Source organism: Arvicanthis niloticus, chromosome 24 (assembly GCF_011762505.2).
Source record: "Arvicanthis niloticus isolate mArvNil1 chromosome 24, mArvNil1.pat.X, whole genome shotgun sequence".
Taxonomy (NCBI): Eukaryota; Metazoa; Chordata; class Mammalia; order Rodentia; family Muridae; genus Arvicanthis; species Arvicanthis niloticus.
Window position 1 is genome coordinate 36,343,528 of NC_133432.1, and position 12,181 is coordinate 36,355,708.

The 12,181-nt window shown below is 43.0% G+C and overlaps 1 protein-coding gene across 2 annotated transcripts in view; it reads left to right on the top strand.

The window, feature by feature from the left end:
• The first annotated feature begins 2,985 nt into the window (after positions 1–2,985).
• Positions 2,986–12,181, top strand: part of LOC143438113 (uncharacterized) — a 35,404-nt gene continuing 26,208 nt past the window's right edge. Inside the window, exons 1-3 of one of the 2 annotated variants that reach the window (XM_076923693.1) lie at positions 2,986–3,281; positions 7,941–8,067; positions 11,244–11,336. In XM_076923693.1, coding sequence (XP_076779808.1) covers positions 3,279–3,281; positions 7,941–8,067; positions 11,244–11,336 — 223 coding nt within the window. In that variant the 5' untranslated portion in view covers positions 2,986–3,278. Of the gene's footprint in view, positions 3,282–7,940; positions 8,068–9,426; positions 9,480–11,243; positions 11,337–12,181 lie in introns of those variants that run through there. The other variant, XM_076923694.1, reaches the window with a different exon arrangement.

A 12,181-nucleotide genomic window follows, 5' to 3' on the forward strand; every position in this document is an offset into this window, starting at 1 on the left:
AGAGGGCTTGGTTCAGTCTCCACTTGTTTGCCTTTGAATCCTAGTTCTTTCAGTTAACACTGAGTAATCCTGGGCAAGCAATTTGCCCTATAAGTGGCAAGCCTTCACCTATAAAATGACTTAAATTGTATGCCTCACAGAATGTCTGTGAGGGTGAAATGTGTTAGCCACTGTCAGCACAGATCTGGGAGAGTGCAAGTTCTCAATGTGGCATCGGCTACAAGGCACACTACTGTATAGGAAGAACAGGAATCCAAGGCTATCCTGAGTCACATAGAGAGACCCTGTTTTAAAACAAAACACGGGAGACTGTGTGGGAAGCGGCTCCGCTCTCGCCATTACAAGGTGGCGCTTGGCATAGGCATTGCTTGAGAGAGAAGACAACTCCATATATGGAGTTGTATGCGCTGAGAGGTGTGGCCAATTAGTAGTGACATCGTGGCAATCGCTGATTGGAACAAGGAAAAGGTTTTAAGGGGATGCACAGGGAGGAGAGAGAGAGAGAGAAGAAGCTCAATGTACAGGGATAGCTGAATAAACCGCTTGAAGAAGAACACGGTTGCCGTTGCCTTATTCCGCGGGTCAGACGTGGGTAGCGACAAGACTGGACAGTTTTCAGGCATAGAGCACTTACCTACCATGTATAAGACCATCTCTTAGATCCCAAATACCACAACGCAAAAAAAATAAAAAATAAAAAAAATCAAACAGCCACTCTAAAGAACAAACAGACACAAACACTTCCATAGAACTAAACAAAATCATCTCTCGAAGGGGGAAGAGATCATGTTAAATTGACTAATCACTAATACAAGGCACAGGACTGGCTGACACACCGAGCATGCTGCTCTGATCTCCTTTCAATAAAGAATTGACGATGCAGCTGCTAAAGGTGTACAGAATACCTGCTGTGGCTGAGCCAGTTGTGCTTCGGAAGGTCCTCATGTTTCCAACAATGGCATCTGTCACAGCCAGACGGTGTCTCCACCCAATTATTCCTGCTCTTTCTTTTCTTGGGTAGTACACCTCATCAATTTTTAGTCCCCTTAGTGTTATATAAGAGTCTTATATTTGGGGGAGAAAACAAACCTCATGGCCTTTAAAGTCTCCGCACTGCTTCCTATGATACTGTTCTTTATTCTCATGGTTTCCCCTCATTCAGTCCTCTCACAATGGCAATGAGGATTAAATTGTGTGGATGACACAGTTGCCTGGCAGAGCAGAGTCTGCTACTTTAAGAGTAGCGTGGTCTGCTACTGCTTAAAGATCCAGGGTCCTGGCACCAGATAGAGCTGTCCTCTACCCTGCTAGCATCTGTCAGTGTCTCTTCCCCAGTTCCCTACCTTCTCAGGGTGCTGAGTGGTGATGCTACCCATATCCCTAATGTATGCCCTTAAGCACACTCCTCTAGTTAAACTCTTTGGAGCCTCATCAAGTAAAAACACTGCTGCCAAACTAGGTGACTTGAGTTTAATTTTTGTGACTCACAATGCCCAGCAAACGGTCCTGGGACTTTCATACTCAAGCACATGCAAACACATATAAATAGATAAATTTAAACTCATTGGTACATGTGGTGGTTTGAATTAAAATGGTCCCCATAGGCTCATATCATATATTTGAATGGTGAGTCATGAGGGAGAGACACAACTTAAAAGGATTAGGAGGTGTGACCTTGTTGGGGTAGGTGTACCCTTTCTTGTTGGAAGAAGTGTGCCACTGGCAATGAGCTTCAAGATTTCAGAGCCCATGACAGGCCCAGTGTCTCTCTTCCTGCCATCTGCTGATCCACATGTGGAACTCTCAGCTGCTTCTCCAGCACATTTCTGTCTGTGTGCCACCATGCTCCCCACCTTGAGGACAGTATAGACTAAATGGCTGAAACTGTAAGCAAACCCCAGTTAAACGCTTTCGTTTATAAGAGTTGCCTTGGTTATGATGTCTCTTCACAGCCAAAGAACACTGACAGAGGTAATGTAACAAGTTAAGCTTGAGTGGATCTGAATTTTTGTTCTGTCAGTTTTGTTCAATCTGGAGAGAATAGAAGTTTGTTCAGAAAGAATTCAATAGGAATTTAAGAAACCACTAGGATAAAATCCTTGAAAGCTATTGTTTTGGGGATTGAAGTCATACTGAATTACTCTGGAGACCATTTTAACACCATTAATGTCTGGGTTCTAGATCCTGGATTCTGATTTCACTGGTTCTTTATTCCACTGGAAACCTTTGCTATAGTGTCAGAAGTTACAACCACAAGTTCTGTGGTTTGTGATGCCTGAACTATGCATGATATCCATGTATGCTGGGAGGCTTTGTCAAACAGCTTTGCCTAGCAAAAAAAATCAAAGAACAAATTCAAGACACGCTCCCTTGTCAGCTACATTGTTACAAGAGAAAATGTATTCTTTGCATATACATCTGTGTGAATGCTCCCTTGCTTTCTTGGGAAGATGACTTAATAACAGAGATTTAGTTATTGTTTATGTTGGAAATAATAATTAAAAAATCTTGCAAACCCCAGAAGAACTGGATTTTGTTGTTGTTGTGGCTATTTTGTTTTGTTTTTGAGACAGGGTTTCTCTGTGTAGCTCTGGCTGTTTTGAAAGACCATGAAGTCACAGAGACCAGTAGGCCTCTGTTTGTGCTGGGATTAAAGGCCAGGGAATGAAAATATTTCTCATGTATGTGAGATGCATTATACATGTTTTCAAATATTTCCTAAGGTAAGCAACGCAACGCATGGCATTGATTTCCTAAATGATAGTTCTTACAACCAAATTCAAATGTTTGTTTTGATTTTTTTTTTTAAGTGAATACTTAAATTTGTTCTTGGAATACATAGGACACGAACAATGTATATAGATTTATATACAATTTATAAATTTTCATACTTTATTTACAAGGTTAAACGCAGACAAAAACCAAGGAGGTTCTGTCACAAGAAGCCCTGCCTTAATTTACCAGTGAAAGCAAGGCCTTGTCATTCTGGCTTCACCCACCCGAGAAAGTTGAAGCATGAACTGTCACTCAGGGTGGGGACGTGGGGCGCCGACCTATCAGAAGCACTGGGCTGAAGGCTACCCAATCAGACATACGTTTGGTGAGGAAAAGGCGGGCTTTCAGCCCTGCGTACGTTGTTGCTGACCCCGCCATCTTGCCATCTGTGGTCGCTTTCTTCTCCTACCTCTGGGTTCTGGATTGCACCTGGTATCTGTCGCCGTGTGACTCGCTGGTGCCTGAACACCCAGCACGAGTGGGGCGCTCGCCGGAGTTCCGAAATGGTGCGTTTACCCGCAGCAGTGTCCCCAGTCCTGAGCCCCGCATCGGGGTCGCTTGCGCCCCCGCCCCCTGCACTGTGGCCAGGCTGAGCGGGCTGCTGCAGCTCCGGGGTCTTGTCGCGTCCGTGCACGGGTTACCCGTAGTGATGCCCGTAACCAGGGCCGCTGTGGATGCCTCCTAGGTGGGGACACCAGGGCTGCGGGACCCGTGACTGCCCGAGCGCGGCCCGGAGCTTGTCTGCCACCTCCAGACCTGGTAGGACTTTGGCCAGCATGAGGGGATGCTGCCTGCTTGGTCTCTGGGTCCTCAAGGCCATCAGCCTCCCCAAGGTTTTTCTGCAGCCGCCGCCCCGCCCCCTCTTCATCTTGCATCTCCACGTTGGTTTCTGGCTGCCCATGTCGCAATTTTGTGATGTGTCTCTCTGAACCTCCATGGGAATCTGTGTGCAGGACCTTCCTCAGCCCTTTCCTCTGCTCTTACCAGTCCATCTCAGCGTCTCTCAACACGTTTTCTTCACGAGGCCTGTCCTTCAGGCCCCGGAGTCCCTGGGTGACCTGGAGTAGATACTTCCCCTCCTCTCAGCTGTTTCCTTCACTCTCCCTCTGTCTCTGTCTCTCTGTATTTCTAGGGATGGAATTTAGGAATTCATTCATGCCCCAAGCCAGTTAGTTACTTGTCCTTTTTTCCCTTTCACGTTTTTCGTATTATATATTAACACACCATAGTTACTATCATTACATTTTATACCTGCATGTAATGTATTTTCTTCATCCTAACCCCTATTATCCTCCCAGTACTTTTCCTACACCCACAGATTCCTTTCCTCTTTTCCATTACTTCCCCTTATTCTTAGATCCCTTTTTTTTATGACCCTCACCGTTGTGTATGCTACTATACTACTGAATAAAGAGGCTATCCTGAGCCTCTCCCCAGGCCACCATTACCTGCCTATACATCCTCAAGGAAAAACGGGGCCTTGTGAGCCTCTTCCTATTTTTTACAATTTCATTTCATTTACTTATTTTTATTTATTTACTTAAATGGGGGTTTGTGAGCCGCCTCCTTTTTTTTTTTTAGATTTATTTATTTATTTATTTATTTATTTATGACACAGTTTTAACTGCAGCACAAGTTGGCTTTGAACTTAACTGTTCTCCTACCTATGCTGGGAACATAGGCCAGCCTTTCCTACTATTTGGCAGGAGCCCAGGTAGCAGCTGTCCTCCATTCACCTCGCCCCATCTGTGCACTTGGGGATTGAGGGGGTGAGGGGCGGGGGTTGCAACCTTGAATGCTTCTCTTCTGGTGGGGTCCTGGCATACAGGCATAGCTCATGTAACCCAGTACGGTGCTGAGGGAATTAAGGTGCAGGTAGCAAAAGAGGACTATAGTCAGAGGAGAAGACACGAAGGACAGCAACAACTGTAGACATTAAAGGAACGGAACCAGCCAGGTGCTTAGGTCCATGTACTCTGGAACAAAAGAAAAGGGGTAGAGAGGCAGGCTCTCTAAGTCCCTTTTTGGAATTTGGCCATATAGCTCTGGGCTATTCCTTGGGTGATGAAGCTTTTCCTGGACCTCCTGGGTGATGAAGGAGTGTTAGGAGACTTGGGGTACAGGAAATGGGGAGGGCTGTACCCTAAACCTGATCACTGCAATACGGGTCTCAGTTCTCTTTATGTGTGCCCACTTTGTGTCTGCAAACCTGTCACTGCATCCTTTGCCACCTTGTTGGTGGGATTTGTTTGTTCTTTGGATCTGATCTTTCATACAGGCTCTCACAGTGTGGCCTAGTCTGCTCTCAAGCATATGATGACCCTCCTGCCATAGCCTTGTGATCCTTGGAGGGTTTTTTCGACACGAGCCGTCATCCATCTCCCTGGCTTATATGTCCTCATCTCTCTGTCTCTGTGCCTTTGATGTGGCTCAGCCTCTGAAAGAGCCCTGCTCTGGAAGGTAGTTTGGCTGACTTTGAGCCGTCTCAGAGTGATTTAATGTGGGAACAGCATGCATAGAAGCCTCACCTCTTCCCTCTTTTCTTCTCTAGATGTTCTAGTACGGTGAGACAGGAGAGAGACACCTAGATCTGGGTTCAAATCTCACTTCTAAGTCAGGTGGCCTGGTGGTGCAGGCCAGTATATATAGATTGCAAGTTTGAGGATTGTCAAGTGAGTTCATGGTGGGCTTGGGCAATTTAGTGAAAGCTAACTTTAAAGAAAAAGACACAAACCAGTTCAGTGATTTGTATGTGTTACATGTGTTAGGGTTCCATTCCCAACCATCTCTCTATGGGACGGTTCTATAGAATGCTATCACCTGTTATTTGTTGTTGTGCAGCCATAAAAAGAGCAGCATGGGATTGCCATGAAAAGGCCAATGGATGTTTTAGTGCATGCAGACTTTCCATTCTGGGACCCCGAGACTAGAAGAAGGGCGCGATGTAAAGCTGTTCCCACCATAATAATCGGAAAGCTGTATAGGAGGAGCTCAGGTGAGAGGAGTAAAGAGAGGAAGAGGAGAAAGGAGAGGAAGTGGAGAAGGAAGAGGAGGAGCTACGGGGAGATGGATAACGAGAGAGGGAGATGGAGGCTGATGTTCGCTTGTAGCAGTCACAGGTAATTGGTATATCTAGGTTGGGTATTGGGTTACACCTCTCATTGTAAGGGTATCTTGTTATTGATCATTACTAAATATATAAGCCTTTGGATAATCTAAGCACTAGAGTCTCTGTATGCTATTAGAATCTACTTCCCTATTGATAAACCCAAGTTATTACTTACTATGTATTATCTGGGCTGCTCTTAACTCCAATTGGACAGCCCTCAGGGCCACATTTTTCATGAACTCACCTAACGCATAGTGGCTTTTCTTCCCCTCACTTTCTGCTGGCCATGTGCTCATAGTCCATCTTTCCTAATGGCAGGTTCTCTCTCCACCTTCTTCTTCTCCCCTTGGTCTCTCCTCCTCCAACCAGGTCACTCCAAACCCACCTACCTCTCATCCCTCCAGTAATTGGCTTTATCCAATTTTATTTAACCAATAGTTTTAAATCAAGGAACAAGGTTTGCACAACAAAAGCTTGTAAACAGGAGACGTCTCTGGCCCTAGACCTTCTGATATAGACTTTAGCCTTACAAAGCATAGCTGTAAACCAAATTTCAACATCAGACTCCCTTCTATAAACAACTAGTAGTCTTGGAGATGTTGCATGGTGAGCAGTGGAGGGGCTCTAAACTCCCATTGAGGCTACCAGAGAGACAGGTAAAACCTCAGCTATCAGTAATAGCAGCAGATGTGTTGGAGATTACCTACAGGGAGAATCATGGCCTGAGAGTTTTAACCTGTTTTCTTTCTTGATCCCAACATCATGAGACCAGAGGAAATACTTGTATTCACATATGAAACAATGATTTTTCTCAGTTTTCTAGAGAGGTGTGTGGGTCCATGTAGTCATTATCTTCCCATCCTGTGGATGACCTCAGGAGCATAGAACTATTTTCCTCTTGTATGGCACATGATCCAAGTTGAGTTGTTGCTCATGTCTAAGCATTTCTGAACTCTCAGTGTGACTGTTTTCTCAGTTGGCCAGTGTATCAAAGGCAGGTAGTTCATTTATGATTTTAAGACAGAAATAATACATAGAAATCTTTCTACTTAGTGATTCCTTTTTGCCTGAGAAACTGTGTGTGAACTCTAAATTCATAAATAGGAGTGCAAATCAAACATTTATGTTTAATAATCTTATATTTTAAAACCATTTCTTATAATTTAACTAATTGCAAAAGATGAAATGAAGTTTGCATACAAGTGAAATGCATGTGCTGGTTTATGTAACACAACACCAGTATGCTATTTTAATACTTTGAGAATGAAGGATAAAGTTGGGAAAGTATTTAAAATCTTTAATTTCCGTGATTAAATCATTCTTTTAATAAGTAGGGAATACGGTATGCATAGTAAAAGCATTGAAGTGTAAAACAGCACCTCAGGCAGTCTTTCTGGAAATTGCATGATGAGATGCCATGCTCAGTGCCTATTGCACATGGTGTGTGTTTACAGCAAAGGCTGCAGTGCAGTTACCTTATGCAGTGTACAGGTCTGTCCCCAAAGCATGCTGCCAAAAGCTTGGATTTATTACATGCCTTTCTGAGTTAAAGTTCGGTCATGACATATTTGGGAATCTACTCTGTTGGAAAAATAATTTTGTGACCCTACATTCATGTATGTGATCCCCATCATCTACTTTTAAGAATAAGATCTATTTCTATAGGAACTGGAATTGAGCTTGTGCCTCTGTATCCTCTGCACTGCACCACAGTGCTACCCTGCCAGTGCTGCTCATGCCTTTACAGGTTTAATCTTGTTTTTATATGATTGAGTTTACAGAGTCTACTCTCTTTAATGCAAACTTTACAAACACATACTCAGCTACAGAGTTTGTTTCTGTTGTAATTTCTTGGAGAGCTCTTTAATTGTAATTCCTTCAATCGTTACGTTAACACAGAAGAAAGATACTTGTATTGATTTTCAAGTGGCCCATGATACAGAATACAAGTCAAGCCCTAGTTTCTATGTGACACTGGCAAGACACAAACATCCAGGGGACGTAGACTCTTTTCCAGTGCTGAAGCCTTAGGTTAACGAGCAGTGTGTCGTTGCAGGGGTTGGTGTCATTTGAGGACGTAGCCGTGGACTTCACTTGGCAGGAATGGCAGGAGCTGGATGCTGCTCAGAGGACCCTGTACAGGGACGTGATGCTGGAGAACTACAGGAGCCTGGTGTCCTTGGGTGAGTTGCATTCCCTGCCAGCTCTCAGCAATTACTTTCCTCTTGGTTGAGAACTGTAGGAATTACTGCAAACTTTTAATATAATACTAAGTTGCTCATATTTTAGCTGGCCTTTGTTATTGCCGTATATATATAAAGAACTTATATGTGGCTTGGGAAATACACTTAGATGATGTGTGATCATCTGTTGAAGCCAGTCAGTAAGTCTGCCAGCTTAGACACAACCTGTTTGTGGTAGGAACATTTAAATTCTCCCTCATAGCAAAGATTTAATTAATTGTTGTCAAATATATTTATTATCACACTATAGAACGTAAATTCTGTGTCCCTTGCCTGTGTACTTGGAGCAAATACCTGCTACTCCCCAGTCTTTGTCTTTATTCTACTCTTGTAACTGCATTGTCTCTTATCTCTTTGGGATCACCTTGGACTTGCAAATATAATAAGGGCATGTGGGATTTTGCTTTCTGTGACAGACATAGTTCATTTATTTTGTGTCTTTCTTGCGTAGACATCATCTTTAAGAGATCCTCTGTTTACCCCATCCAAGAAAATATCCATCTCTTCTACTCTGGTGAATCAGAGAGTGTATTTGTTGTAGTCAGCTAAAGTGACTCTCAGACAGTGGTAACCCTGAGAATACCACATCTTACTCAGTTTTGCCCTCTGCATCACATGCATTTGTGCAGAAAGGGTCTGGATTAGAACCTCTCTTGAGGGATTCATGGCCCTGTTCTGAGGGGATGTTAGAGGTGGCATTATCATGGATTTGCTGGGGTTTATTATTATTATTATTATTATTATTATTATTATTATTATTATTATTATTATTATTTCATTGCCTTATTTGGGTACCAAGCTCTCCTGTGGATTACCAGTTACTAAGCATTAAGATAGCAGGCTCAGAAACGGTGGTGTACAGCTTCACAGTGTGCTCTCCAGCTGTGTTCTAGGACAGATGTTTCTGTTTGTGTGGTGATGCCCAAGAAAGGATGTTAGGATGCCAGTACCTCCTTCCTTTGCTTTCTGGCTGCAGTAAGGTGAGGAACACAGCTCAGGCACTGCTGCATTCTCTGTGCAGATGATTTTGAGTTTGGTATGATCCCATTTGCTGATGTTGCTTTGATGGCTGCACTTTTGAGGGAGATCTTAGAAGAAAGGTCTTCGTCGGCATATAGTTTTCTAAGGTGAGTTGGCCGTGTCACTCTGGTCCTGTAATGAGGAAGAGCATCATTTCAGGGAGCTTGTAACTACAATATGCTGCTTACTTCACAGCTGCCGGAAAGCAAAGAAGCAGGGTTCTGACGTGCTGGCATCCCTTTTGGGGGATCTCCTCATGACCTCATTTTCTTCTTCTAGACTTCAGCACCGGTCCGCTGAATCCATGTCAAACCCCATATAACACTGAATAGGTATGGTTTTGTTTGGGGCTATCCATTCTCTTCCAGTGGCTTCTGTGTTTCTTTTTGTGGCAGTTTCCTACTGTCTCCTCAGAGTGGGGTTTGAAGGTAGATATCAAGAGCTACTTGTTTGTGCTTTTTGATCAAGATGCTTTGCTACTTTCAGGTCTTTGTTGCTTTCATATTATGTTTAAGGCATCGTTTGGGACAGTGTTTTTCTGTTTATGTGGAGAAGTACATAGATTTTTACTATGAGGATATTGTTGAATCTGCAAATCACTTTAAAAGTGTGGAAATTGCTTCCTTTAGTATTACTTCCAATTTGTTAATGTGGAATATGTTAATGTATATTTGTGTCTTACCCTGGGAATCTCCCCACCCTGTGCATCAAGTCTCTGCAGTGTTCGGCACATCTTCTCCCATTGAGGCCAGACACAACAGCCCTGTAGGGGAACAGATTTCACAAATAGGCAACAGCCTTAGGGATAGTCCTCCTGTTCTAGTTGTTGGGGAACCCTCATGGGGACTGGGCTGCACATCTGCTCCATACATGCCAGGGGCCTTGGTCCAGCCCATGTATGCCCTTTGCTTGGTGGCTCAGGCTCGGAGAGCTCCCAAGGGTCCAGGTTAGTTGACTCTGTTGGTCTTTTTGTGGAGTTCATATCCCCTTCAGGGCCTTCAGTCCTTCCCCCAGCTCTTCCATAAGATTCCTCAACCTCTGTCCAATGTTTGGCTGTGGGTTTCTGCTGTTTCAGTAGCTGCTCTGATGATTTCATACACATATGCAATGCGTTTTTATTTTTACCATCTGTTATCCTCAGGCAGCCTCCTGATCTCACTGAGCACACTCTTCTTTACAGTCCCCGTCTACCTTCTCTCCTTTTATGTTGTGGGTGCTGTTTTTTTTTTTTTTTTTTTTTTTTTTTTTTTCTGACCACTGAGTTTGATTCTTTGCATGAACATGGGATGTGGTGGGTTAATTCTTAGAATGTGGGCATTTTTTTCTTGGTTTTCTGAGCCACAGTTTCATTGTGTGTCCCCAATTTGCACTTGTTTTATAGTGCAAAGTATTTTCAAGCTTACAACAGTTCTCCTGTCTCAGCATATTGCATCCTGGGATCTTTCCATCTGGTAAAGGGAAGGATATGACCTCTTTTAATTTCTCAGTGTTGGGAACTTCACACTGGTATTAGACTCTTTGGTTAATAAGTTAATCAATAGAGCTGGGGACATATGTAAATTCAACCCCTAGCACCACAAAATTAAATAAACAATAAGTAAATAATAAAATTATTGAACCTTTAAAGATTCCTTTAATTTTTTAGGTTTTTAATTTTTTATTAAAAATAGACTTTTAATATACTATAAGAATATAGTATAGTATTATGATTCCGCCTTTCCCAACTCCTCCCAGATTCTCCCCACCTCCCCACACAAATATGCACCTTTTCTTGCTCCCTCTCATTAAAAAACAAACAGGCATCTAAAAAAAAAAGAGAGAGAGAAATATTTATGTAGCTATTTTGAATGGGAATGTAAAATTGAAACTTCTCAACATCTTTTTTTTTTGATTGCATGTATTCTGTTTAGTTTTTTTTTTTTGACTCTGTGGTTTTTCTCTAGTTGTTTTTTCTTCTTTTTTTTCCCCTAAGTTCTTCACATTTTTCTTTATATAGCTTTCTTTACCCTTTATAGCACAGCTCAAATGGGGCAGTCATGTTCCATCAGCAAAATGGACTTCTTGGGAACACTTTACATATCATTTTCCATTTACAGGGCACTGCATGACTAAACCTGAGTTAATCTTAAGGTTGGAGCATGGATTCCGGCCATGGAGCATAGGAGACACTTCACTCTGGAGTCTCCCAGGTCAGTGACTGTGAACTGGGGAAGGGAAGTCAACAAGGACAACTGCTCATAGGATATTGGTCATCTTCAACTTGAACTGTCTTCACCAACAGCTATTTTGTCTGTTTATTTTATACAGTTTCCAAATGAGTCAGTCTGTGTCCTTTGTCGTTGTTGAAGTCTGTTTTCCTAAATTTACTTTTTAAAAAAATTGATCTTTGTATAGGTTCGGACAATTTTGTTGTTGCCTTGAGATGGCGTCTAATATAACCCAGACTGCCCTCAAGCTTGCTATATCGGCAAGATGGGGCTCAAACTCTGCATTTTCCTCAGCGTCCCACTATCAGGATGTGTTGCCATACCCAGCCTTGTTTGTTAGATACTTTGCCTAAATGTTTTATCTGAGTTTTTAGTTGTTCTTTCTACCTTGTTTTAATATTGGAGATTTCTTGATCTGAAAGTTTGATAGCAATAATTAACACTCAAATGCATCTCTTGAAGGGAAGAAGTAAGAGAAAAGCGAAACAGTCATACAGTATACCACAGTGAGATGAGAGACACCAGGAGTATTTACCCAGAGAAAGGCAAAGAAAACCAGAAGTTTTATTTTAAGAAAGGCATAAAGACACTGTTGAGGAAATACTCATTTACTTTAGTTTAGTGTTGTGATTACTCTTGTAAAAGCTTTGAACTAGCTATGTGGTGGTAGTGGTGGGACAGGCCTTTGATCCCAGCACTCAGGAGGCGGAGGGAGAGGCAGAGGCAGAGGCAGAGGCAGAGGCAGAGGCAGAGGCAGAGGCAGAGGCAGAGGCAGAGGCAGAGGCAGAGGCAGAGGCAGAGGCAGAGGCAGAGGCAGAGGCAGGCGC